Raw genomic sequence first — 26,360 nt, forward strand, 5'->3', positions numbered from 1 at the left:
GCATTTCTTTGTTTTCAAGGTTGAGATATTTAAGGCTTTATTCTTAGAATTTGATTGTATGCAGATTTTATTGTATTTCTTTTAAGATTCTTTGTTGTAAAGAAGGAAACTGTAAATTTGGAGCAACATTATTGAATCTTGAGCTAAATGATAGGGTCAATATAGTGCGTATATACTCTTATATACAGATTCTGTGAGATCATCAATGAAAAAAGAACCTTCTTTCTTCTTATTTAACTTTATTCTTCTCCGGCGATTAGAAGGTAGCTAATATCAAAATTTTGTATAGCATGCAATTTGGACAAAAAGAAAGGAGTAGGAATTAGGAGAAATAAATATTACTATCAACTATTACCCAAAGAGAACTAATACATGTAAATCCAACAAAAAGAAAGCTAGGAAATAAAGACAAATTAACAAGTAGCTCCTAAAGGCAACACACTTATTAGCAAAGTACTTATTCTGGAACTCCTAAAATCAAAACTAAACAGAGAAAGGAGTGTTGAAGATCCATACAGGTGGACTGAATCTGTGGTAGGATTCCCCGGTATAGTGAGGCTCAATGGTATCCTCAAACAAGTTGTATATGCCCATGTCCTTGCCACCTCCTTTTTCACTAGAATAGTAGGCCTCAGAACAATCATCAGTAAAATATATATGGTTCGCTTTGCATCCATATTGTTCGACAACCAAAGAGGCACTAAACCCGAGGAAGAGTGCCCTGTTCTCCAAATCATCAACCTCCTCATAACTCTCATTATCCACATCAACCTTGCTAACAATAAATTCTTCAACACCATATGAATTTGTTTCGGGGTGGTTACAAACTCCATCTCGAGTGATCACAAATAGGTCACCTAAAGAATGCACAATGTAGAGCCGCATTCCACAAATAAACTCAGAAGGCACTCCTTTAACTACCCTTCCAATGGTTGGTTCTAACCCTCCTCTAAAGTCCAAGATTACAACGTTTCCCCCATAATCAACTCCATAAAACTGGCCATCATGCCATGTTACATCAGAATAGGCCCGTTCGGGCAGTCCTGGTGTAATAAACCCCTTCTTTCCAGGTTTCCAGTAAGCTAATGAACGAGGTACTCCTTGAATAATCATCAAAATATAGTCGTCGGTTGTATGAGGATCCGAAGAGAGCAGTGCTTTTTCAACATAATACTCGCAGTAACCGCGTACATGATCTGCATCAAAACCCTTGAGTGTGTCCATGTGAGGCAATTCTATAAGAGAACGAGAATTGAGATGGAACAAATTCATATTCCCTTTGCCATCTGCTGTGAAAATCCATCCTGGAATTCCAACACCCAAACAGCGTTTTCCCACAAGTTCTGGGAAACTCATAGTGTAGGTGACACCCTTTATTAAGTCAAAAAACTCACGTTTTTCTTCATTCCCTTCCTTCTCGGCCAGCATCAACATTGGAACTGGAACTGCAACTTCAGCAACCATCTTGTTTGTGATATTCTTTCTTTCTTTCTAATGAGGAGTACCAAACTTTCTTCTTTTTTTTTTTTTTTGGATGAATAAACGAAACCGAGCAGCCTCCTTTTTTTATAAGAGCAATCCAATCCCAATTTGGTGTTAATTAGGTTTTACTTCTTCCGTCTCAAATTATTTGTTACTAAAAATAGTTGTCTCAAATTATTTATCGTGATTACTAAAAATAATTAAATTTATTTGTCGTTTTAGAAATTCTAAGGCATAATTAATTATGTTTTTCTATTTTACCTTAGTAGAATTTTATCATTAATATAATAAACATTTAATGATAAGAGACTATAACTTAAACATAAATTAGAGTAAAATTAGTCAAATATCATTCCTAATTAATGTTTCACAAGAGGCGCATAAAACAAAAAATAACAAATAATTTGAGACCGAGAAAGTACAAGGTTGTCGGCCGACCCGAATCCCAATTTGATGTTACCTACTTTGGCTTTCCTTCCTTTTTCCGATTCAAGGGAAATTAGCTGTTGAAGTCCTTGGGTTATTTGCATTATTCCAATTTTGGTCCTTGTCTTATTCGGTGAAAGCACATTTTGACGTTAAATTAAAAGAAGAGCGCAATTCTAATCCTTGATGTTAACTTTATTGCTCTCAATTAAGGTTTGTCTTATACTATGTACTGCAATTGAAGAAGCGAGAGTACAAAAGGGTGATCGACATAAAAAGGACATACACATGGGTGGAAAAGTTAACGTCAATTAGTTTAAGGACCAAAATGGCACTTTATTTTTAATTGATGGTTTAATATGCTTTGTGAAATAGTAACATAAAGACTAATAATGGAATAACACGTTAACTGAAGGACCAACGTTGTCATTTTCCCCTGATTCAATCATAGAGTAGTGGAGTATTATTTTACCTTTCCTGTTTTTGCTTGAAATAGAGGTGTATTCCGTTATACTATTGAAAAAGGCTTAAAACTGTCCACAGTTATATTAATAATGTCTAGGTACATGGTTTATATTGGTGGTGATGATATATAGGGATAAAGGTGTCGGTGATTTTGGATTGTGACGGAAGAAAAAAGGTTGATTTGGTGAGTTAGCATGTTATTTCGGCTTAACAGAGAAATGACAAACTTGAGTCACTTTTATAACGTTAATGGCATTATAAAAATTGATAGTATAATGGAGGGTAATATTAATCCCTTTTCAATTGTAAGGGGGGGGGGGGGGGGGGGGGACAAAAGATATTTGTCTAGTAAAAAAACTTGGATTACGCCGTTCCGAAAAGTAAAAAAAAAATTACACATTCCAACTTTCTTGTTTAGAAGGTAATAGTTGATACCACAATCTTGTATAACTAGGTGAGACTGGTCTGTGCCAGTACGGGCCCAATATTTTACAAATTGAACAATAAATATATCTTTATCAAAATAACTTCATAGGCTATTATTGTTCTAAATTCTAAACTCTAAATTTAGATCCAGTAATATAGCAAGCAGTGGGCAAAGATGTTTTTTAACCTTACAGTTGATTACCTCCCGGGAGTACAGGCCCACGCCCACATTTAAAAAGTTGAATTTATTACCTTTTTCATTTTCTATGATATAAATTTTTTAGATTTAAAAAAATCACTATTTATATTTAAAGATAATTTAACTTTAAAGATCTTATTTTATCAAGATCTTGTACATTGAAAACCATTTTTATGGACTCGAAATTGTTAATATGAGACATTTTTTTCCAAGTGAAATTTCTTAGTATATGAAAGAGAGAAATGGTGTATGTCAATATTTAGTCAAATTACATCATACGTTTAAATGAAAGAAGTAAATCTTCTTGTGCTCTTGTTCTTTCTTTTCGTAACATCATTTTATTTATAAGACAATAATTTGATATATTTTAAATTGAAAAACTTCTTGTTGATCCTATAAAAATATTTGAAAGCTGAATAAAATAAATTTTTCTTTTTTTACTATGTCAATATTTAGTCAAATTACATCATAAGTTTAAATGAAAGAAGTAAATCTTCTTGTGCTCTTGTTCTTTCTTTTCGTAAATAAAACAATAATTTTTGTGCTCTTGTTCTTTCTTTTCGTAAATAAAACAATAATTTGATATATTTTAAATTGAAAAACTTCTTATTGATCCTATAAAAATATTTGAAAGCTGAATAAAATAAATTTTTCTTTTTTTTACTTCCAAGAAAAATGCTATAAGTTCTTATCCTTTTTTATGTTAATAAATTTTATTTAGAATATAAACTTTGATAAGCTCATGAAACTCAAAGTTGAGATTTATGTATGTAATATCAACAACTCATAAGAGCATTAGTTAGACTTAATAAAACATTGGGTGGTTTGTTTTGCGTATAAAAGAATAGTGAATTGTTACACGTTATTTAATAGCGAATTATGTTTACCCCCAACAAAGGTAAAAACTTATTCCTATTCAATGTTTACCCTCGGTTTTTTTATTTGGTTATGTTGCCTTGATACTCCCTTAAGAAAATATTTATTAGGTGTTTATTTTACTAAATTAAACTTATTAATTATGCTTTGAAATCTAAATTTGACTATTGATAGTTGTCACACCCCAATTCCACTAGGGTGTGATGGGCACCCGGCCCCATATCCGGAGCCGAGCGAACCCACAGACTTTCGGGACACACAAAATCTTAGTAGACTTTTTAAATCAGATAAAAATAAAATATATAATAAACTCTCAAAATATGCTTGTTCGATGCTTTCCGAATCAAACAGAATCTATAATCATACAGAATTTAACACATAATACAGAATGACATATCGGCTGATGAAGCCGCATACACAACTGACATACTATACCCACGACTCTGTCTGCAAAGCCTCTAACATCAATCCAGAAAAACATACGTATAAACTCTGACTCGGCAGCACTCCAGGAGCAAATGGAACTTGCCAACTCTGCCTGAACATCCTCTATAATAACTTCATGTCATTTGGGTGTACCTGCGCGGCATGAAACGCAGCCCCCGAAGAAAGGGGGTCAGTACGGAATGTGTACTGAGTATGTAAAGCATGAAGTATAATAAACAGAATCATAACCGGAACAGGAAGTACAAAAAATGAGTGCAATAATCAGAATATCAGAAATGCTTACTCATATAACATAGATAGTGCATGTCAAAACATATGCCATATCCGGCCCCATTATGGGACTCGGTGAACAGAACGTGGTCACCACCCCGTCACTGGCGCCACAACACAGCATAACTCCAGAGTAAGGAATATCTCTGTAACATATCATAACATATCAGATGGCCATATCATATCAAACGTCAGAATGTGCACATATCATATCATATCATCGGATGTCAGAACATATGTACATGGCACAGCATAACTCCAGAACCCATGTACGTGTCATACCTGCCCCCTCACATCGAGGCACGGCGAACAATGCAGTGGAATACGCGTGATAACATATCCTGGCCCGGGCTCAGTGGAGGAAGCATTGAGGCATCCACGAATGAAGTAGTGAGAAACTAATGCAGTACAAAGTGTAACACATTTACGGAGACTCAATAGAATAACTCAGATGACAAATCATATAAAAGAAATTGAGCAGTAATCATAATATGCCTTTCGGGTGTCACAATGGTTTATGTCAAAATAAGCTTTCTGAAATCGTTCCCATGTTTCAAAATACATTATGGGACTTAACAAAATAATTCAAACAACTGTCATATAGTAGTTAGAAGGGTAGCCAAGAGTTTCCTTTGGATTCTACTTCAAATAAGTCAAACGGAACAATAAGGAAAAAATCCGGGAATAGTGGGCCCACCTCGGGTCAAATGAGGTGGCGTACACAATTTACGTATGTTACATTTCATGACGTCACTTGTGAGAGTTTTAAGGTAGTCGGGTCCTATTTGTACAAGTTCTAGGTGTTTAGGCAATTTTTCCAACTATTCATAACATATTTAATTCTATTCTACTGAATGAAAAAAGGGCAAATTTAGGCGCGGATTCCTAAGAGTAGAGTCGCCCCCAAGGCTCGTATCCAAGCCTATCACATCTAAGACATGCCAAGAGAAGGAAAGGTAAAACTTTACATACCTTATTTGCCTTTACGCTTATCCAAATTCGAATCTCATTTCCTCCAAAATCTACAATTGGTCACATTTACCAAATATAAATCATAAAACTTTAAGAATTCAATCTTAACCAATACTTGTCTACAAAAATTTGGGCAGCATCTCCCCTATACATACAACATCCCCGAGATTCTAACTCGGCCAAAATATCAACAACCATACCAACAACAATACCAATAGCATCAACAATCGCTACAAAACACATTCTAGCATCAATAGTCTTCTTTCCAACATAGTGCGACAACTTCCAATCTAACTTCGCACTTCCAAACTAATATCAATGTTTTCATATCCATCTACTAATCAAGATTATTCCAATACAATTCGGAAGCATTTCATATCATTCTACAAAATATACAAAAATTCCACCAAAAATCATAATTCATCCGAAACTTCTAATTTTCGACATAAATATTCATAACACATTTTCATCTTCCAATTTCATTAACAATAATCATAATTTGCACCTTAACAATTTCATTTTCATAATTACATAAATCTACCATAAAATCACAAAACTTCCCATAACAACTTAACAACCAACCTTTCATGCTAATATGGACTTACATCCCTCCAAATTCACCAATCAACATAACAATACACATTTAGAACTCCAATTCCTTAATTACATAAAAACTACATTAAAATCACATAAGTTCCTATAACCATTTTCAACAATTTTTCCATACCAACTTGAACTATTTCCCTCCATTTCCATTACAAGGCTTCAACAACGCAATTAACATAATAAATAAAATTCGTTCATCCTTCTACACACATACATACCCACGGCTATATATATTCATCATGCAACTTCCATATTTTCATGAATTCTTTTCCTTTCTACATTCCACAACACAACAACAATCAAAATACTAAATAAAATTAACTCATCATACCCCACCAAAACAGCCCCCTATACGGCTACCACATCAACACCGACAAACGAATTTATATCGCTATTTTTTCCGTCCTAATCCGTTAAATCTTTAAATAAACTTGTTAACAATGAAAAGGAACCTTCATATTACCTTAAGTATGCAGCCACATCACTCTCCTCCTTGGTTGATTTTTAGCTCAAATTGAAGACAACGCAGCGTACAACACTTTTCCCTTCATGAGCTTCGGGATTCGGGGCTCAGATTTCGATCAAAATTGTTGTTTTTCTTCTCCAAACTCTTTTTCTCTCTCTCCCCAGAATTTTCTGGATGTTCCTGGTGTTAATGAGGAGGAAGGCCGAAATTGGCACTTATAAGGACATGGGTAATGGGCCTAACCCGGTTGGGCTCGGATTGGGCCTAGCCCACTGATCTTTCTGCCTTAAAACGTCCATATCTCCTTATTCCGACGTCACATGGGAACCCACGACCTATGGTTGGAAAGCCAATTCAATTATCTACAACTTTTATTTCTTGGTATATTTCCAAATTCCAAACTTATAATACCGTTTTTGCCCCTCAAAGTCAGGTCACCCGAAAACGTTTTCGTAAAAATATTCGTTTGGAGGGCTTCCACTTTGATTTGGCCCAAGGGTCCTTCATGAGTTGTGTTTAACTTTACATATGTGATTCATATAACTTGTCATATGTTCCAAAAAAAAAATCTTGACGTGTGGGCCCCACCTCAGCTTACAAATAATCCGACGTTCAAAAATACGGGATATAACAATAGTATTAGAAGATATTAATAAAATCTCTCTTGATTTGCTAAAATGGACAAGTAAAAATTCTTTAATATCAAGGCTAAATAAAAAGGAATGGAGAATTCAGGACTTGTATTTATACATAAAATTTTAATATTTTAATAAGTAATGATTAAGTAATACTATAAATTATCTGCTCATCAAAATTACTTAGCAATATAATAAACATGGGTATATATAAGTATTTATCCTAACGGAGGAAATTAACATAAAATTTTAGTATTTAATAAGTAATGATTAATTAATACTATAAATTATCTCCTCATCAAAATTACTTAGCAATATAATAAACACGGGTATATATAAGTATTTATCCTAATGGAGGAAATTAGAGCCCGTTTGGATTGGCTTACAGCTTAAAGCTGTTTGCAGCTTATAAGCTGAAAAAAATAAGTTGGGGTAGTCCAACTTATTTTTTTTGGCTTATAAGCTGTTTTCAGCTTATAAGCTGCTTTAGATAAACTAAGTCAAATGGGTCCAATTATTTTTTTGAGCTTATTTTAAGCATAAAATGACTTTAAGCTGGCCAGCCAAACACTCAAAAAAGCTGAAAACAGCTTATAAGCCAACTTATAAGCCAATCCAAACGGGTTCTTAGAGTAGAGTATGACATCATTATTGTTAGATTAAGGGCCACATGTCAATTTGAAAAATCTAATGGCCCCACTTCTTTAAATGACATTTATTTCAAATGAGGGCATGATCTGTAATTACAATCGAAAAGGTGGGCTTTTGCTAGAGTTGTTGATAAGGTCCAACAAACAAATCAGAAAATACAACCTCCCTGAGCAAGCTTTTTGCATTGATGTGTCTTAAAGACTATAATACCCTCAATTTTTTCATTATTGACAAAAAACAGGCATGTTGAAACCACTCTTTATTTCTATTATATGTAAGTGGCTGAGAGGGAGTAACACCGCAATGCCTACTTGTATCCAAAGCTTTACAAATTGTACATGAAATGAATGCTTGTAGTATAAGCTATATAACTTGTACACTTTAACTAACTGCTTTTTTATCCCATGTGGACATATGTCATAGTGCTTAATATTTATTCCATTCTCATATATAGACATATGCACTTAAATTTTAATTCTCCGACACATTTATTTCCTCCATGCACTTTTACTTGTTCACTTTTGACTTTTCACATTCTTGCTGAATATTTATTCTCTTCTCATATGTAGACGTATGCAGTTCAATTTTAATTCTCCTACACAAATTTATTTCCTCCGTGCACTTTTACTTGTTCACTTTTGACTTTTCACGTTCTTTAAGAATTAATAAATCTCACGTAGATATATGTCATAGTACTGAATATTTATTCTCTTCTCATGTATACACGTATGCACTTCAATTTTAATTCTCCAACACATATTTATTTCCTCCGCGCACTTTTACTTGTTCACTTTTGACTTTTTAAGTTCTTGCTGAATATTTATATATGTCATAGTACTTAATATTTATTCTCTTCTCATGTATAGACGTGTGCACTTCAATTTTAATTCTCCGACACGTTTATTTCCTCCGTGCACTTTTACTTGTTCACTTTTGACTTTTCACGTTCTTGCTAAATATTTATTCTTTTCTCATGTATAGACGTATACAGTTCAATTTTAATTCTCCTACACAAATTTATTTCCTCCGTCCCATATTACTTGGCCACATTACTTGACTTTTCACGTTCTTTAAGAATTAATAAATCCCACATGGACATATGTCATAGTACTAAATATTTATTCTTTTCTCATGTATACACGTATGCACTTCAATTTTAATTCTCCGACACATATTTATTTCCTCCGTACACTTTTACTTGTTCCATGTATACACGTATGCACTTCAATTTTAATTCTCCAACACATATTTATTTCCTCCGTGCACTTTTACTTGTTCACTTTTGACTTTTCATGTTCTTGCTGAATATTTATTATCTTCTCATGTATACATGTATGCACTTCAATTTTAATTCTCCGACACATATTTATTTCCTCCGTCCACTTTTACTTGTTCACTTTTGACTTTTCATGTTCTGTAAGAATTAATAAATGAAGTACTCCCTCTGTCCCATATTATTTGGCTACATTACTTGACTTTTCACATTCTTTAAGAATTAATAAATGAAGTACCCCTTCGTCTCATATTACTTGGCCACATTACTATACTTAACTTTTCGCATTCTTTAAGAATTAATAAATCTCACATGGACATATGTCATAGTACTAAATATTTATTCTCCTCTCATGTATATACGTATGCACTTCAATTTTAATTCTCCGACACATATTTATTTCCTCCGTACACTTTTACTTGTTCCATGTATACACGTATGCACTTCAATTTTAATTCTCCAACACATATTTATTTCCTCCGTGCACTTTTACTTGTTCACTTTTGACTTTTCATGTTCTTGCTGAATATTTATTATCTTCTCATGTATACATGTATGCACTTCAATTTTAATTCTCAGACACATATTTATTTCCTCCGTGCACTTTTACTTGTTCACTTTTGACTTTTCATGTTCTGTAAGAATTAATAAATGAAGTACTCCCTCTGTCTCATATTATTTGGCCACATTACTTGACTTTTCACATTCTTTAAGAATTAATAAATGAAGTACTCCCTTAGTCTCATATTACTTGGCCACATTACTATACTTGACTTTTCATGTTCTTTAGGAATTAATAAATGAAGTAGTCCCTTCGTCCCATATTACTTGGTTGTATACTTTAACCAACTACTTTTTTTATCTCACGTAGACATATGTCATAGTAGTGAATATTTATTCTCTTCTAATGCATACACGTATGCACTTCAATTTTAATTCTTCGACACATTTATTTTCTCCATGCACTTTTACTTGTTCACTTTTGACTTTTCAGGTTCTTTAAGAATTAATAAATGAAGTACTCCCTCCGTCTCATATTACTTGGTCACATTACTAAAAATTTCTAACATATATAAGTGTCCAAGAGAGGCGAACACAGCAACAACAAATAAGAGGAAAAGAAAAACAATATGGAGACTCACTATGGAAAATCATAATATCCTTTGCAAAATATACAAACCATAAAAACTAACTAAATTGAGTGACCAAATTAATCGTATTGGGCCCCGTGCATCGCACGGGCATAGTTTGCTGGTAATATATAGAAATGTGCAGTTCGGACAGAATGAAAGGTAGGAGTTAAAGAGAAACAAGTAGCACCAAAAGAGAACTAATGCAAATCCAGCACAAAGTTGGTACAGAGCTTATACCGGCCGGTTCAGAGTCTACTCGGGGATGATGAGATCGAGGACACGGCTGAGGAGGAGCAAGACGAGGAGTTGGAAGAGGATACCCACTCTTTGGCTAAAGGGAAGCGCAGGAGAGCCACGCCAGATGATGAAAACCTTGAGCCCATTCTCCAGAGTCTTGATCCATTTGCTGCTTTGCGCCCACAGAATGAGGAGGAGGAGCGGCAAACTTTGAAGAAGCTCCGACATAAGTCCCGGCTGGGTTCTGACACCACTGGAGCTACTTCTAGCTCAGCCCATCCCACTGAGCCGTCTTACCATACTTCTCCCCCACCCACTGAGACTGGGACTTCTAGAGTCGGCCAGCCTGATACCACCATTGCTCCACCTCATGATACTGCCGCAGATCCAAGCGCCTAGTGCGCTCCAGGGAGGCCCTCCGTTCTTTTGATGGATTATATAGATGCCTTGAGGGCAATGCATGTTTCTAAGTTGGGGGTGTGGGTAATTGCTGTTTTTGTTGGTATTGCTTTGGTCTATTGGATATTGGTTGTTATTGTTTTTGTTTTTGTGGTTATTTTATCCCAAATTGTGAGAGTAAGTATGTGTTTAGGACAATTGTTATTATTGTTGTTTTTGTTGGTATTGTTTTTATTATTAAGTATGTGTTAGGACCCTTTTTAGCTGTTCTTTGCCATGTGTTCTTTTCCCGAGGAATGTTATTTTTATGTTGAACCTGGCATGTTTAGGATGTTTAGTTAAGGGTAAAGTAATGATGACTTAAGTGGTGGTGGTCCGTGTTTCTAGCATATATAAAAGTGGTTTTTACAAGTCAATGATATCCCTCCGAAAAATAATTTGTGATGTACATCAAGAATGAGTTGTTGATATTGACATGTATGGTTCTTTTAATGACATTGCAAATAAAGGGTGTCCATGTATGTGAAATCTTCAAACGGAAGTGAAGTCAGGGTATTTAAACAATCCTTATGCCATTGTGTTGTGAGTTCTTAGTTTCTATTTGTGTATGATGCGTGTAATCTAGAACTTGCCCGGTTGGTCGTGCGTGAATTCTAAGGAGAGTTTGATTGTGAAGTGATCTTAGGCTTTCTTTGTATTGACTCCAAAGCCTGTTTATCTTAAATGAGCCTAGCCCGTACAGAAAATGATCCCTAGTCTCCCATTTTGAGCCTATAGACTTTTTCTTTGATTAGCCGTGAACTAACCTCCTTCCCTTCTGTGAATAAACTCATCTGGCACCAAGTCCCTCCTTGACAGTGAAAGATGCGGAAAATGAGGCTAAAAGCCTAAGTTGGGGGTGACAAGTGAAAGATGCGGAAAATGAGGCTAAAAGCCTAAGTTGGGGGTGGCAAGTGAAAGATGCGGAAAATAAGGCCAAAGGCCTGTTGGGGGTGATCGTGAGTATTGCAGGGCATGATTCAGTGTGGATATATATATATATATATATATGTAAAAAAAATTAAAAAAATAGATATATAGATATATATAAGTTCTAAATAAATCCGCGCTAAAGTTGTAGGGTCAGAAATAAGAGGAAGAAAGGTGAATGAAGTCAAAAAGAAGTGTCAAGGAGGGTGAGTCACCACTATCCAAATATTCATCCTACCCGTCCCTGAGCCAATGTCACAAGCCTAAAAAGTCCTAATGTGATCACAATCAAACTGTTCAAAGTTGAAGGCATGGAAAATAAAGGCAAGCCTATGTTATGTGCACGCATGGTATGCAAATTTCTTTGTGAGTGTGAGTGTCCTTCTGTCTCTTTAGTCTTCTGTCCCATTTATTTTGTAAATGTGTGTTAGGACATTCTTTGGTCTATGTGAGGGCGTAAGGATTGTAGATTGCAAAGTAACTGGCTTTCCGGAAGTTGAAATTCATGTGCATAGAGACTCTCATACTATGATTGTGTCATTAATTGAGGTTGCATAGTGAATTGCAATTTTTTCTGAAATGTGCGTCTTGTGTCACAAATAGGAGATGGATAAGAGCCTAAATATTTTTCTTGGATTGAAGAGTCCGTGCTAGAAACACATGCCAAAACCACCGTAGTCATTCTTATTTTGCTAGATGTCATGTGTTAGTAGTGAGTCTTGTTGTAGTTGCTTGAGGACAAGCAAAAGCTTAAGTTGGGGGTGTTGATTTGCCGTGAATTTCGGCACATTTTATGCCTTTGTAACTAGAAGTGTTGCTTGTTTTTAAGTGTTTTACATCGTTTCTTATGTTATTTTTGTGTTTTATAGGGTTGGTTGAATAAAGATCGGAAATGATAAGAAATGCTGAAAAACGGACAACTTGGAGCTAAACGACGGTCCGTAACTCATGTTACGGGCCGTAACGTGTACCGTAAGCTGAGGAAAATTTCCAGAAAGATACCCAAGTAGTGTCACAGGTTACGCCCCAGAAGGACGGTCCGTAACTTAGGTTACGGGGCGTAACGTCATGGCGTAACACATTGGCCACTGAAGACTGAGGCCATGATCCGCTAGGAGATACGGACCGTAACCTGTGTTACGGTCCGTCGCATGGTGGCCGTGACATCAAGCTGACAAAGGACGAACCGAAGGACGGACCATAACCTGTGTTACGGTCCGTAATGATGCCGCGTAAGGGTGTTTTTGTCCAGAAACTTGGCGCGATTTTTGACCCTATAAATACTTCAAGCAGGGTTTTAATTCAGAATTCTGATTTTTCTTAGAGAGCTTTAACTTTAAGTCTTGAATATTTGAAGTGGTTGGAGCATTTAAAGCAACAACTTCACTTTCATTCCTTATTGTATTAGCATCGTAAGTATAGTATGTTAACTCTTAAGCTTTCTTTGTTAACCAAAATGATGAGTAGCTAATTTTAATACTAAGGGTGTGGATCCCATGATGGGTATTATGTGAATGGGTTTCTACTATTGATATATGCATAATGGTTGTTAGTATTTATTCTATCTTTGTGCGTTAGCGATAGGTAATGATTGCAAGCATTAGCCTAAGCCATGATACTAACTTTTCTTGAAAAAGAGAGTTAGTATTGGTAAGATTGAATAACAATGACTCGAGGCGTTAACCCTCGTTTAATAGACTAACTTAGGGATAAGAACAAGTCTAAATTGGCATTATTGGTCGCTCTTCGATTTCAACTCTTTTATATTTGAAAAAATTATAAAGAGGAAATACGGCCTAACTGTTGGGAAACATTAGGAAGTCCTTAAGAGATCAAGTGCATATTCTTAGAACAACCATTAGAAATATATCACATTGAAACCTGAAGCATAATATCTAATCAAAATGGGGAACACAACCTTGGTCTCTCTCTCGCATTAAGTACAAATCAAATCAAAGTATTCAATTACATTACTCAAAAATTATTTCAAACTGTCCGGAATAGGATTAAAGCCTTTAAAGAATAGTATCGCATACAATTAGTATCCTTTTCTCTCCATATTCCTTGTGGGATTCGACCCCAACCTTGATTGGGTTACTATATTTGACAACGTCCGCTTTACGCCATTAATAGGTGTAATTTGAGCGTATCACTCGGTCACATGCAGTCAGGCACCGAGTGCCGTATTACGCTCAGGCCATGGTTCGGGGCGTGACAAAATGATACCAGGTAGTCACTTTTCAAGGGTGTATACGAATCCATGGTAGAAATTTAAGGAGGTTTCAATATGAGGAATTATTTAATTACCTCTTCAACCTGAAAGTTATATCCATCGAGAACCAATTTTTTTAGAAGTAATTGTGATTTGTATCTTTGTCGGAGTATTAGTCAAAGTATCTATTTTGTTCTAACTAGTTATTTTATCAGCATTAGTTAGTTAGAAGTATAGTTAGTAGTATTAAAATAGATTTAGTCCTTAAGTAAGAAGGAAAAATAGAGATTTTAGTCCATGAATTACTACTTTATTTTGTCCTTTCCTCCTATTTTTAGTCTTAAAGCTAACGGATGTCAGCAAACTTAACAGAAATATAATGTAAGAAATCAGAAAACTAGAGCCATAGAAAAAAAAAATGAGTAGAAAACATCGACAAATCACCTCAAAGACATGCCAATAGGATGAAACTAGTGCCATAACATTGCCTTTACTAAAGTATAACCTTACGTCCTCAATGTCGAGCTAGTCAGAATGTCCATAAATCAAATTATTTTGTGGCTTTGAATTTACTTGAATGTGTACGATTTCACTGCGTGCATGTGCTCGAGGAGAATTTTGTGTAAATTTATTGCCATGCTATTAAGTGTTTTCATTTGAAGTTCTTTTCATTTTAAGATGTTGAATATATAAAATAATTCGATAGAGGCGTAATAGTCATAGTTTTGTAATGCATTATATGCCTCATAAATATCATAAATGCTACTAATTCTTTACCGTACTTCGCTTTGTGTGTTTCGGTGGGGTTTAACAAATTCAGAATGCTATTTGGTCATTTTACACGGGCACCAAAAACAACCTTTGTGAGGCAGTTTAATTATGTAATATTAGAATTTCAGTGAACCTCTTGCAATAAACATTTACGGAGGTTTGGATGGGTTAGTTTATGATCTAAAACAATACAACGTAACTAGACCATTACTTTAGTATAATAGTCCCAAAACAAAAAGGAATAGGGGGTGATTGGATGGGTTAGTTTATGATCTTTACAGGAATAAGGTGATGATTGGCTTTAGAGGATATGCATATTTGTAAATTGCAAGCAAAACACGATATACCTCCTAACAAGCTACCAAATATGATAATTACTTACGTATAATTTAATACATGAATAACTTGTCTCCTAACTATCTGCCAAACGACCCCTAAATCATTGGATATCCCCTTTGCAGTCATTCCTTTCCCACCTCATTCTCCCCTTCACGGCTTTGATTACATTGCAGTGTTATGATCAACACAAATTATTAGAAATTTGAAATAAATATATATGGGCGTAATGTCTATTATGAAAATTTAATAGATGATGATTTTTTAAATAAATAATAAATGGTGTTTGGCTGATGGTTTGCAATTAATAATATCATAATCAACGCCTAATTAATTTTCAAATTCAAATATTTCAAGTTTTAATCAATTATGTTATTCCCTCGATCTCTATTGCTTATATACTTAAATTAAAGGTCTGCGCACACAATCCTTTTGAAAACCAATTACAGTACATTTCAACGATTCACTTTGTATTTGACAAGTTATTAATGTAGAGGGTGTTTAGATTGGTTTTTAAAAAGTAGCTTATAAGCTACTTCCTTCGGCCCATATTATTTGTCAATTAAGAAATCATAAATACAAGTGTACTTTTACAACATTATTCTTATCTCTCTTCAATAAATTGTACTTTAATTAATATTGGTTACTTTAAAAAACAATTAATGTTAAGGTCAAAATAGGAAAACTTTAATTAATTCTATCTTTTTTAAAAAAAAAATTATTACGTAGGGGTAGGGGAAGGGGAAATGGGGTAGGAGACTACAACGTGGTGAAAGTTGAGGTAGTTAATTAACTGAGCTATTACTTGAATTTTGTAAATGGGCAAGTATTTTGGGACGAATATTTTTAGTAATGTGGTCAACTAATATGGGACGGATAGAGTAAATGCTAAAAGTCATGAGTTGAAAATACCCAACTTTTGACTAAAACTTATTTTTGTACTTTTTTTTAACCTAAAAATAAGTACATAAAAATATTTTTTATCTTTTTCAAACACCATAAAAATTAGAAAAGAGCTTAAAAATCAATACACTACTATGTCCAAACAGCTCCTAGAAGGAACTTTTCAAGGTGAAATCTAATTCGCGCCTATAATTTTTTTCCTATAAATAAGCGGGCGTAAATTTTAAACTTCATTTGTTAGAATTTTGAAATGGGAAAAGGAAAGTTGAGAAGAAAACTAGCTAGAAAACAACCAGAACCTTACTGCTACCGCTGCTCTGCTCACTTCCCTTTCACTAACAGCCTAACGTCACACAACCATTCAACACATAAAGGAGAAGATTTTATCTGTTCAGCGTGTGATAACGTCTTCAAAACCTTAGGAGATCTTCAGTCTCATCAAGAGACTGAAAAACACTCTGATTCCTAGTTCCATCTTTCTGTTTTTTTTTTTTCCTCTAGTTCGTGTAGTTTTTTGTGTTTTGATTTCTAGAGTTTTGATGAAAATGATTAGTTATTCGATAATTGTAGTTTTTTGTGTTTTGATTTCTGGAATTCTGATGAAAATGATTGCATTTAGGTAATTACGGTGTTTATTTCTCTTGTAGTTACGATTTTGTTATTTTTCTGATATATTATAATATGTTTTGATTTCAGACATGAAGAACACTTACAGCTCCTTGAACGAGAAGAGATCGAAAATGAAGAACACTTATTAGAAGCTATTAATGATAAACGTAATTAATCGTATACTCGTTTTGAAGTTTTCTTCAAAATTTATCCATAGCATTGTTTAAAATCCTTTACTGCGTGTATTTATTCGTTGATGAAAGTTATGGCTATGCTTCAGAGTACATTAATTTCATTTCTCCTGAAAATTCAACAGCAACTTTGTTTAGCTTCGAAATTCATGTTAGTTTGACCGTAGATATGGCCGAATTTGTTCGCATGCAGTGATAAATTGTGTTTTTCTTCAAAATTCAACCGTAGCATTGTTTAAATTCAAAATTTCAGTATCCTTTAATGCGTGATTTATATTTGTTAGTTACGTTGTTGAGCTTCGAAATTCAACAGCAACTTTGTTTAGCTTCGAAATTCATGTTAGTTTTACCGTATATCGGGCCGAATTTGTTTGTATGTAGTGATACATTATGTTTTTCTTCAAATTTCAACTGTAGCATTGTTTAAATTCAAAATTTCAGTATCCTTTAATGCGTGAATTATACTTGTTAGTTACGTTGTCGAGCTTCGAAATTCAACAGCAACTTTGTTTAGCTTCGAAATTCATGTTAGTTTTACCGTATATCTGGCCGAATTTGTTCGTATTCAGTGATACATTATGTTTTTCTTCAAATTTCAACTGTAGCATTGTTTAAATTCAAAATTTCAGTATCCTTTAATGCGTGAATTATACTTGTTAGTTACGTTGTCGAGCTTCGAAATTCAACAGCAACTTTGTTTAGCTTCGAAATTCATGTTAGTTTTACCGTATATCTGGCCGAATTTGTTCGTATTCAGTGATACATTATGTTTTTCTTCAAATTTCAACTGTAGCATTGTTTAAATTCAAAATTTCAGTATCCTTTACTGAGCGATCTATATTTGTTAGTTACGTTGTTGAGCTTCGAAATTCAACAGCAACTTTGTTTAGCTTTGAAATTCATGTTAGTTTACTTTAGATCTGGCTCTGATTTTGTTAGCTGTGAAATACATTATGTTTTTTCTCTGAAGTAGTTTAGTACAGATCGTTGATGTATATAGTTGTTGTTTGTTCCCGATATCTACTTTTAAGGTATTGTCATGGAGTAGTCTTTAGTAGATGACTATCTGTTCGAACTTAAACAATTGAATGTTTAACAGTACAAAGCAGATCTTAAGCTGGAAAGATAAAGACATTAAGCTATACTCTATGTTTTAGTTTCAAATATAAATTCATGTAGACTTCTGACGAACTTCCCTAAGAATTACAAGTTGAATCAGCGAAGTTTGTTTAACATGATGGATCATTGATGCAGTGATATCTCATGGAATCAATGTTGGGGATGTAAAGAAGCTACAAGACGCGGGTATCTACACCTGCAATGGCTTGATGATGCACTGTGATAAGGTGAAGGAAAAAAAAAAAAAACTACTCGTGTTATTAGCCACAAAGTGCTGCTTATACTTCCGTTCTTCACTCTCTCTTCTAATAAGTATTAAAATTGTCTTGTTTCCAGAAATTGACTCGGATCAAAGGGTTATCTGAGGCAAAAGTTGATAACATCTGTGAAGCAGCTGAGAAGATAGTGGTTAGAGATTTATATTCTGATAGTTATATTCCTGTCGATGATACCATCATCTGTTTCTGCTGCTACTCACTTTCTCTTTTCGTAATCCTTGCAGAACTTCGGCTATATTACTGGGATTGATGTTCTCCTCGAAGTATACATTTTCTTTTCTCTTACCATTTTATGCATGAACTTACTGGTGTTTGTCGGACTGATTCTATTGTACGTTACTAATTCATTGAAGTCACCTCAATAATTAAATAGGATCAGGCTCGTATGAAATAGAATCACTGTTTTTGTTTTCCTTGCCACCCACTTTCATTCTTCTGCTTGTGTGGCATTTTAGAAAGTGCAGAGTTTCTATTTGTGCCTTATTTAATAAGATACCTGAATAGTGAAAACTACATGTTTGTTATAGAGGAAGCAAGTAGTTTTTATCACAACTGGAAGCCAGGCACTGGATGAGCTCTTAGAAGGTAATCTTTTTGGTCCTACGTGATTGAATCCTGAGTGCTTTTTCTTTATACAGAAACCGCTCCTGATTCTGATTGTTTTCTTTTTCTATGTGAACTTTTGAAGGAGGGATAGAAATTTCAGCAATCGCTGAAGCTTTTGGTGAATTCAGGTAAGAATCAACTGTCTATTGTTTTAGCTTTACGATAGAAGCATTAATTAGTAGAATATTAAAATGTAACTCTTTGCTGAATGAACAATTTATTCAGATCTGGAAAGATACAACTTGCTGATACTCTATATGTCTCTACTCAGGTTCACCTCTGATCTAATCAGAAGCAGTGAAATATCTCTTGACCATCTAGATTACTCATTATCCTTTATACTTTACGCTTAACAATTGTATCATCCTGAATTTGACAAAATCCTCAATCCATTTGTCTGATTCATTGCAGCTTCCTACTAGTATGAAGGGTGGGAATGGAAAGGTGGTTTACATTGACACTGAGGGAACATTGTATCCTTGCCAATATTTCCTATACTCATATGGCTTGAAAATTCAAGCAAGCACCTATTAGTCTCTTCATGGTGTAGCAGCTGTAGAAACTCAAGAGAATGCTTCCCTTCTGTTCTATCTTTTTTTCCTCAACTAAGTGTATTGTAGTCGGTCAGATCGTGTTGTGCTCATTGCTGAAAGATTTGGAATGGACGCGGGAGCAGTTCTTGACAACGTAACGCATCGTTTATACCCTCATTTAATGATCTACCGCTCTTTGTTTAGCTTGCTGATTGCTCAGCTGATTTTCTTATCATTCCTTTTTTTTTTTTCCTCTTATCATGTGAATTCACCAGATCATTTATGCTCGTGCATGCTCATATGAGTATCAACACAACCTGCTTCTTGGTCTGACAGCAAAAATGGCTGAAGAGCCTTTCAGACTTCTGGTGAAAGCCACAACTTTGGTTTATCTGGAATAAGACCACCACCGATGGTAGTTGTCTCAGATACTGAAATTTTACTTGCAGATTGTTGACTCTGTGATCGCTTTATTTCAAGTCGATTTCACTGGAAGAGGAGGGCTTGCAGATCGACCGGTATAACTAAATACCAGCATGATATTTGATTTACTTACTTCCTTCTGTTAAAAAGGAGCCTGCGATCACCTGTTCTGGTACACTTTCTTTTGAATGCTTACACCTTCTTGTCATTTCCAGCAAAAGTTGGCTCAGATGCTGTCCCGACTGATAAAGATAGCTGAGGAATTTAATGTCGCTGTTTACATGACCAATCAAGGTAGAGAACCCAACCTTGTGCAAATCTTCAAAATGCTGATATGTTTTAGAGTTAAAGCAGAAGGCATGAGTGCATAGACACAGTGTTACTTCCTAAGTGTTTGATGTAAATGGATTCGACTCTGAAACTTCCTATGTAATACTCTTTGCATGGCACTTTCCAAACAGATAAACAAACTTTGTTTAATTTTTATATTACTGTATATTGATTGCCTTTCACTACGTTGAAACTCTACGCTTGCTAACACAAGTACTTGGATTGGTGAGTGCAGTTATAGCTGATCCAGGCAGTGGTGTGTTCATATCAGATCCAAAGAAACCAGCAGGAGGTCATGTCCTTGCTCACACACCTACCATACGACTAATGTTCAGGAAGGGCGATGGAGAGCAACGAGTCTGCAAGGTGTACGATGCACCAAATCTTCCAACATAGAGGATCAGATGAAGTATTAGGGCTAAAACTGCATGCTAACCGAAACTGCCAACATAAGCATATGTCTATTATGCTATTGCATGTCAACACTTTGTGAATCGTCTGTGAATAATACAAGACAACTAAGACTCTTCAGATTGTCCCATCTTCTAAGAGCAAGAAAGTAAGCGGAACAGTTATAACACAGCACGCAACCACGATAAATGCAAGAAAACATTGTCTTACGAACTTATTTATGCTAAACTGATATATTTATTGCTAACATTAAAAGGTAAACATCAAAATATAAAAGTGGACAGTAAGCATGAGCAGCTCGATCTCTGCAAGTCCTAGCTGATCTTCAGTCCTTAGCATCCTCCTGGTGTTATTTGGAAAATTAAATGTGTTTTCGTCAAGAAATTTAGAATAACTGAACTATCTAGTTTAACTGCACTAATCTCGACTCAGTGGAAAGAAGAGATGCACCAATCTCAGATATATAGAATTTATCTCTGTAAAATATAATCACGCTAAATGGGATAGAAAAAACTGCATAATATAGATATTGCTGATGGACCTCTATCCCTCAAAGTCCTGTAAGCCTCAATAACAATGATCACTTCGTTTGTTGTCTTTTACTAATGAGAAATGGGTTGGTTTTTTCATAACAATTTGTTATTTACAAACAGAAATAACAATGATCACTTCGTTTGTATGACCAATTGAGAAAGAAAGGAAGGCATGATCCACTGACAGTAGTTGCGTATGCATTAGAGATATTGCAAGGTATAAGGTTAAATGAGAAGTCAGCCTACAATTCAAGTGTTACATGTCACTTTTTAGCACAATTTACCAGCATTTCTGTTTCTATGTGTTTCATTCAACTTTCCAACTTTTTTCAGTTTATTATTTTGTAATTTCTTTTTCCATAAATGCAATCATTAAGTTTTCATCTACTATGTGCAATTACTAAGCTGGAGACGAGGAAAAGACGAAATGAGGCACTCTTCCGGGGCATTAATGTGCTTTTAACCTTTCTATGCATCTTATGCCAAGATAATGGAGGACCTTCCGTAGTGTTGTTTCCTCTGTTGGTTCTTGGGATAGTCCGGACTATTAGAATTTCTTTTAGCAAAAAATGTCAGAAACAGGACTCCCTGGGTCCTAATTTATACGACGTCTTTGCCTTTTTAGTCAGTCCCAAAAAGAAATTACACATTTCTATATTTAGTAAAAATTCAATTTTATGAAACGATTTCTAACCACACAAATTTATGTGGTTTGTTTTAGATCACAAATTTCAAAAGTTTTCATTTATTTCTTAAACTTCGTGTCAAGTCAAATAACTTCGTATAAAATGGGATGGAGGGAGTCCAAGATAATGGAGGAGAGTGGTGGTGGATGAAAGGTGATTCATGGTGGAGGGGGTGGGGGTGATGGCTGGTGTAAATGTGAGGAAGAAGAGAGAAATGAGATTTGGGTGTTATTTCATATGGGTTAAATTAGTTTAATGGATGGGGTCAGTTTAAAAGAAGAAAATTAGGTAATTTTAAGTGAAATTGGGGAATTGAGGTTGATTTGAGGGAATCAGTAAAATTGAGGGTTACTTTTGTTAACTTTCATTACGGCATGGGTATAAATAACTCCAACTTGTAAACTAGCTGATAAATGAAAGTAGGGGGCTATTTTTGACCCTTTTCCTTATAAAATATGAACACGCATTCGTTTTATATGCAAGTAAATACAGGTCCCCAACAATTTCTTTCCAACAAATTACAAAAAAAAAATTACATAATGATGGCCAAAAATATTAAATAAACAAAAATGTGCTCTTTTTAATTGTTAGATTAGATGTACGATCACATTCAATACGATACGTATTAGATAGATGAGATATATAATCACAATTTTAATATGACACGTATTAGAGACGGCAGATGCTTTGGTTCACAATATCCCATTTTTCAAAAGAGTCTATCAAGTGAATGTGTACCTAAAAATAGATATGTGTACAATTCCCTTTAACAAAGTGATCATAAATTGTGTATAGTTTAACTCTAATATTAACTTATTTTAGCAGCCATATATTCAAATGACAAAATGTAACGGATCAACTTCACTTTCAAATTAAATGTCACATGCATTTTGCAATCAGGTCAACACATTAATTAGAGAAATTTGAGAGCACCATTTACAAATGATTTAAATGCATCTTTATTTTATAAGAGAGCTGTCAAAATTATATAGACTGAGGTAGTATATTTACAAGTAGCTGCGAGCTCCGCCAACTTGAACACACTCACTCCGTTCACTTTTACTTGTTCACTTTTAACTTTACACACCCCTTAAGAAATAATAAATGAAGTGCATAATTTACCAATGTGTTCATATTAATTGTTGCATACTTTTTATTGGATTTAAAAAATGATTTGAATTGAGTGATTAATACTATGGGTAAAACAGGAAAAAAGAAATTGTATTCTCTTGATATGCTAAAAGTGACAAGTAAAAGTGAAAATCTATTTTTAAAATATGTGTGTGTGTGTCGCTCGCGCTTGTGTGATTGTACATCTATGGATCATTTGCACGATTGCCCTTCAAAGGCACTGGTCTTTAATTTTTGTCCTTCAAAGTAGTGGTCTTTAATTTTTGCCCTTCGCTAAAAATTTCTTCATTTCAGGTTCGAACCCCTGCTCAATCAAAAATTAAAAAAAAAATTGCAAGATAGAATTTGGATTCGCAAGACAAAGTTTTGCATGCAAAACTCTACCTCAGGCAAAGTTTGAAATTCTGCCTGAGGTAGAGTTTTGCCTTCACCAGAAGGCAAAATTCTGCCCTTAAGGCATTTTTTTTTTTAACTTAGTTGGAATTTTACAAATCTGTGCCTTAATGCAAACTTGTGCCTGAATAGGCTTAACTTTGCTACAAACTTCTGTCTTGCGATTTTTTTTTAATATTTAATTGAGCGGGAGTTCGAACCCAAAACTCATGGGTTTTAGACGAAGGACAAAAAATTAAAGATTTCAAATTTAAGGGACAAAAATTAAAGACCAGTGCCTTTGAAGGACATTCCGCACAAAAAAGTGGTTAAGCTAATTAAATGGGCTGGCACTAAAGTATATCAATTGGGCTTGCTTTGGCCTGTACAACTTTTTTTTTTTGCGCGGGTTGGCCTTCATTTGGGCTGGTCTTTAATTTTTGTCCTTCAAATCGGTGGTCTTTAAGTTTTACTCCTCGCCTAACACCCCGAGGTTGTGAGTTTGAACCTCAGCTCAGTAAAAAAAAAGAAAAAAAAAATCACAAGGCAGATTTGCAAAATTCTGCCCGAAGGACAAAATTTAAAGACCACCATTTTGAGGGGTAAATATTAAAGACCACCCCAGCGAAGCCCCTGTACAACAATTAGATCCAAACAGAAAGAAAAGCCCATTATTTTCTTTTTTATCTTTTTTTTTTCTGTTGTTGTAAATTTATGGAAAAAAACGTAACTGTGCAAATTATTAAAATATTTACATTTTCTTAGCAGAGTTACTTTATTTACATTTCTATCTTAAGAATTGATGTACTTTAAGAATTGTGTTAATAATGTTTATAAATCTATAAGCTTGACCCACGGAGTAAATTTCTCAAAATTCTATTAGGAAGCGTTTTTTTTAAATGAGTCTTATGCAGCCCGAGTCTAAAGTAATCAAGGTTACAATACATAAATCGAGTCCTGATTAATCGGGGTCATAATACTGGAAAAGACTAAGTGAAAAATCAATAGAAAAAAAATGGTACGTGCACGTAGTGCTTGTAGTCATCATCTTTTGGATAATGGGTAATTGTGTTATATTATCAATTATTCCATGAAGTTGCCACGATGCTGATACCTTGCCAAATTCTTACTAGAAGCAAGGAGTCATTTTCAACTATAAATTACTCTTTTAAATCCATTTGAGTGTAACTACTTTTCCAAACTGCAATTCTGCATAGTTATGTACTAATAATGTAAATAATATTTATATAATTGAATTATTTTAAAAATAATTGCAATTAACTGGACGTAATAAACATTGTTTAGTAACCTAAAATAAATTATAAAAAACATGCTACAACTTCTTAAATATCATCATTCAACTCCTCCTTCAATACAAATTAATGAGGTGCATGCATATATGAACTAAAGTAGTAATACTTTTTCCTTCTACCATCTAACAACAACAAAAACAAAACATTTTTTTTTCTTTTAAAAAAGAGAGTATGAGCCAATTCAAATAACCATCAACTGGTTGGGATGAATAATATCTATGATTAATACCCCCATTCACTGATCGGGATTTGGAATTAAAGCTTTGAAAATAAAGAAATTCTTAGTAGAGAAAATTTCCTACTTATACATGACGCAAATCTGATTTAATTGAATCAGTACGTTCCGGACCCGAGACGATCATAAGAAAATAAAAGACAACTATAATAAAACTCCTCTACCTTGAACAAACTTGTTCTTCCATAATTGTTTCCAACAAAGGCTTCCTCGATTTGCATGACACCTTCACCCTATACCTAAACTCTTGTCCCACCGGAAACCCTAACAGTCCAACCACGTCATTCTCTGTCGAGTTATCGACCATTTTTTCACTTTCCGGTGCCGGTTTTCCAACGGAAACAATATCTTTTGCAGTGATCATAGAATTCACTCTCTTCATAGGAAACATTATGTAAATATTTCCAAACTCCAGCTCTTCGTCGGCTGATAGAGCAAAAAATCTCCGGCCGACGATCAACGAGCTGGAGTTCACTAAAAAGGAGTTGGGAGATTCTAACATAAGCTCTGCTGCTTTTATTGGCTCATTAAACTTTCGAATTTCTCCGGTTTGAAAAATAACCCTTGTTGCTCTTGAACTCATTACCCTTGGTGAAGTACCGCATGCAATTAAATTCCCCATGAGAAAAAAAAAAAAAGAACAAGAAGAATTATAAAAGGTTGGACTAGTTTTAAATTATGAAATCTTAGTTTGGGACGTTTGTCATAATATGAAGAGTTGGGAACTGAAAAAGGATATATAATATGCAGAGAACCACAACCTATTTATAGCTCAAAATTTTACTCCCTCTATTTCAATTAATAACGAGGGTCAAAACAACTTAAGTTTGACTAAGAATTCTCATATAGATTCTTTAATTTAATTGCTCTTTTCCATATTTTAAAACTACATGAAAAATAGTCTAAGTCAACATAGCTAATGATCCAAAAAAAATTAAAAATATTTGAAAATTATAATCATAAAAAAAAAAATCATTTGACTCCTCAAACATTAACATGTAAAACTTCACATAAAATGAGATGGAAGGGGTACTATTTTAGGAAAACATTTAATCGCATTTCGAAAGAAATAATTTTGAAGAGTAGCAGTTTATATTCGGTTAATAAATTTTAAAAGAAATATTTGTGCTAGGTCAATATTTCAAAAAAATACTTCAGGTAGAAGTTATCTCTTTTAGCTACTAATAAAAAAATAACTTTATGAAAAAGGAAGCTAAGGATGTTTCTTTTATCTTGTTATTTTTCTCTTCTTCAAATTTGTTATTCTCTTTCACCTGTGTTTGATTGAATACAAAATTTAAGAAAAGAAAGAGTTCTCTAAAATTTATAGTCGTCGATATTAACATGGGTGTAAATCATCTCAGCAAGAATAAAATGAATATTTAAAAGAACTTATCTTTTAAAAAAATATATACTATCACTTTTTGTGTAACCGA

At 34.2% G+C, this 26,360-nt stretch overlaps 3 protein-coding genes and 1 long non-coding RNA gene across 4 annotated transcripts; 1 reads left to right on the plus strand and 3 right to left on the minus strand.

The window, feature by feature from the left end:
• Positions 1 to 483: 483 nt before the first annotated feature.
• LOC132639845 (uncharacterized) lies at positions 484 to 1,464 on the minus strand. The gene has a single exon (XM_060356241.1). It carries the CDS (start codon positions 1,462 to 1,464, stop codon positions 484 to 486), a length of 981 nt encoding a protein of 326 aa, XP_060212224.1.
• A 2,609-nt stretch (positions 1,465 to 4,073) lies between these two features.
• LOC132642762 (uncharacterized) lies at positions 4,074 to 6,801 on the minus strand. The gene is made up of 4 exons (XR_009583327.1): positions 6,633 to 6,801; positions 5,564 to 5,613; positions 4,605 to 4,737; positions 4,074 to 4,453 (listed from the first exon to the last, which is right to left on the minus strand). It is a non-coding gene; the product is annotated as an uncharacterized LOC132642762 (long non-coding RNA).
• A 10,035-nt stretch (positions 6,802 to 16,836) lies between these two features.
• On the plus strand, positions 16,837 to 21,090 carry LOC132642763 (meiotic recombination protein DMC1 homolog; the record flags this gene model as incomplete). The annotated part of the gene is made up of 13 exons (XM_060359806.1): positions 16,837 to 16,930; positions 18,209 to 18,300; positions 18,410 to 18,481; positions 18,576 to 18,614; positions 18,879 to 18,936; positions 19,040 to 19,085; positions 19,183 to 19,228; positions 19,369 to 19,430; positions 19,578 to 19,644; positions 19,766 to 19,858; positions 19,940 to 20,008; positions 20,129 to 20,207; positions 20,479 to 21,090. Coding segments are annotated over 13 exons (978 nt in total), but the record flags the coding sequence as incomplete, so codon positions are not given.
• A 3,717-nt stretch (positions 21,091 to 24,807) lies between these two features.
• LOC132642764 (uncharacterized) lies at positions 24,808 to 25,835 on the minus strand. Its single transcript, XM_060359807.1, has one exon. It carries the CDS (start codon positions 25,544 to 25,546, stop codon positions 25,085 to 25,087), a length of 462 nt encoding a protein of 153 aa, XP_060215790.1. The 5' UTR covers positions 25,547 to 25,835; the 3' UTR covers positions 24,808 to 25,084.
• Positions 25,836 to 26,360: the final 525 nt, after the last annotated feature.

This window comes from Lycium barbarum, chromosome 5 (genome assembly GCF_019175385.1).
Source record: "Lycium barbarum isolate Lr01 chromosome 5, ASM1917538v2, whole genome shotgun sequence".
Taxonomy (NCBI): Eukaryota; Viridiplantae; Streptophyta; class Magnoliopsida; order Solanales; family Solanaceae; genus Lycium; species Lycium barbarum.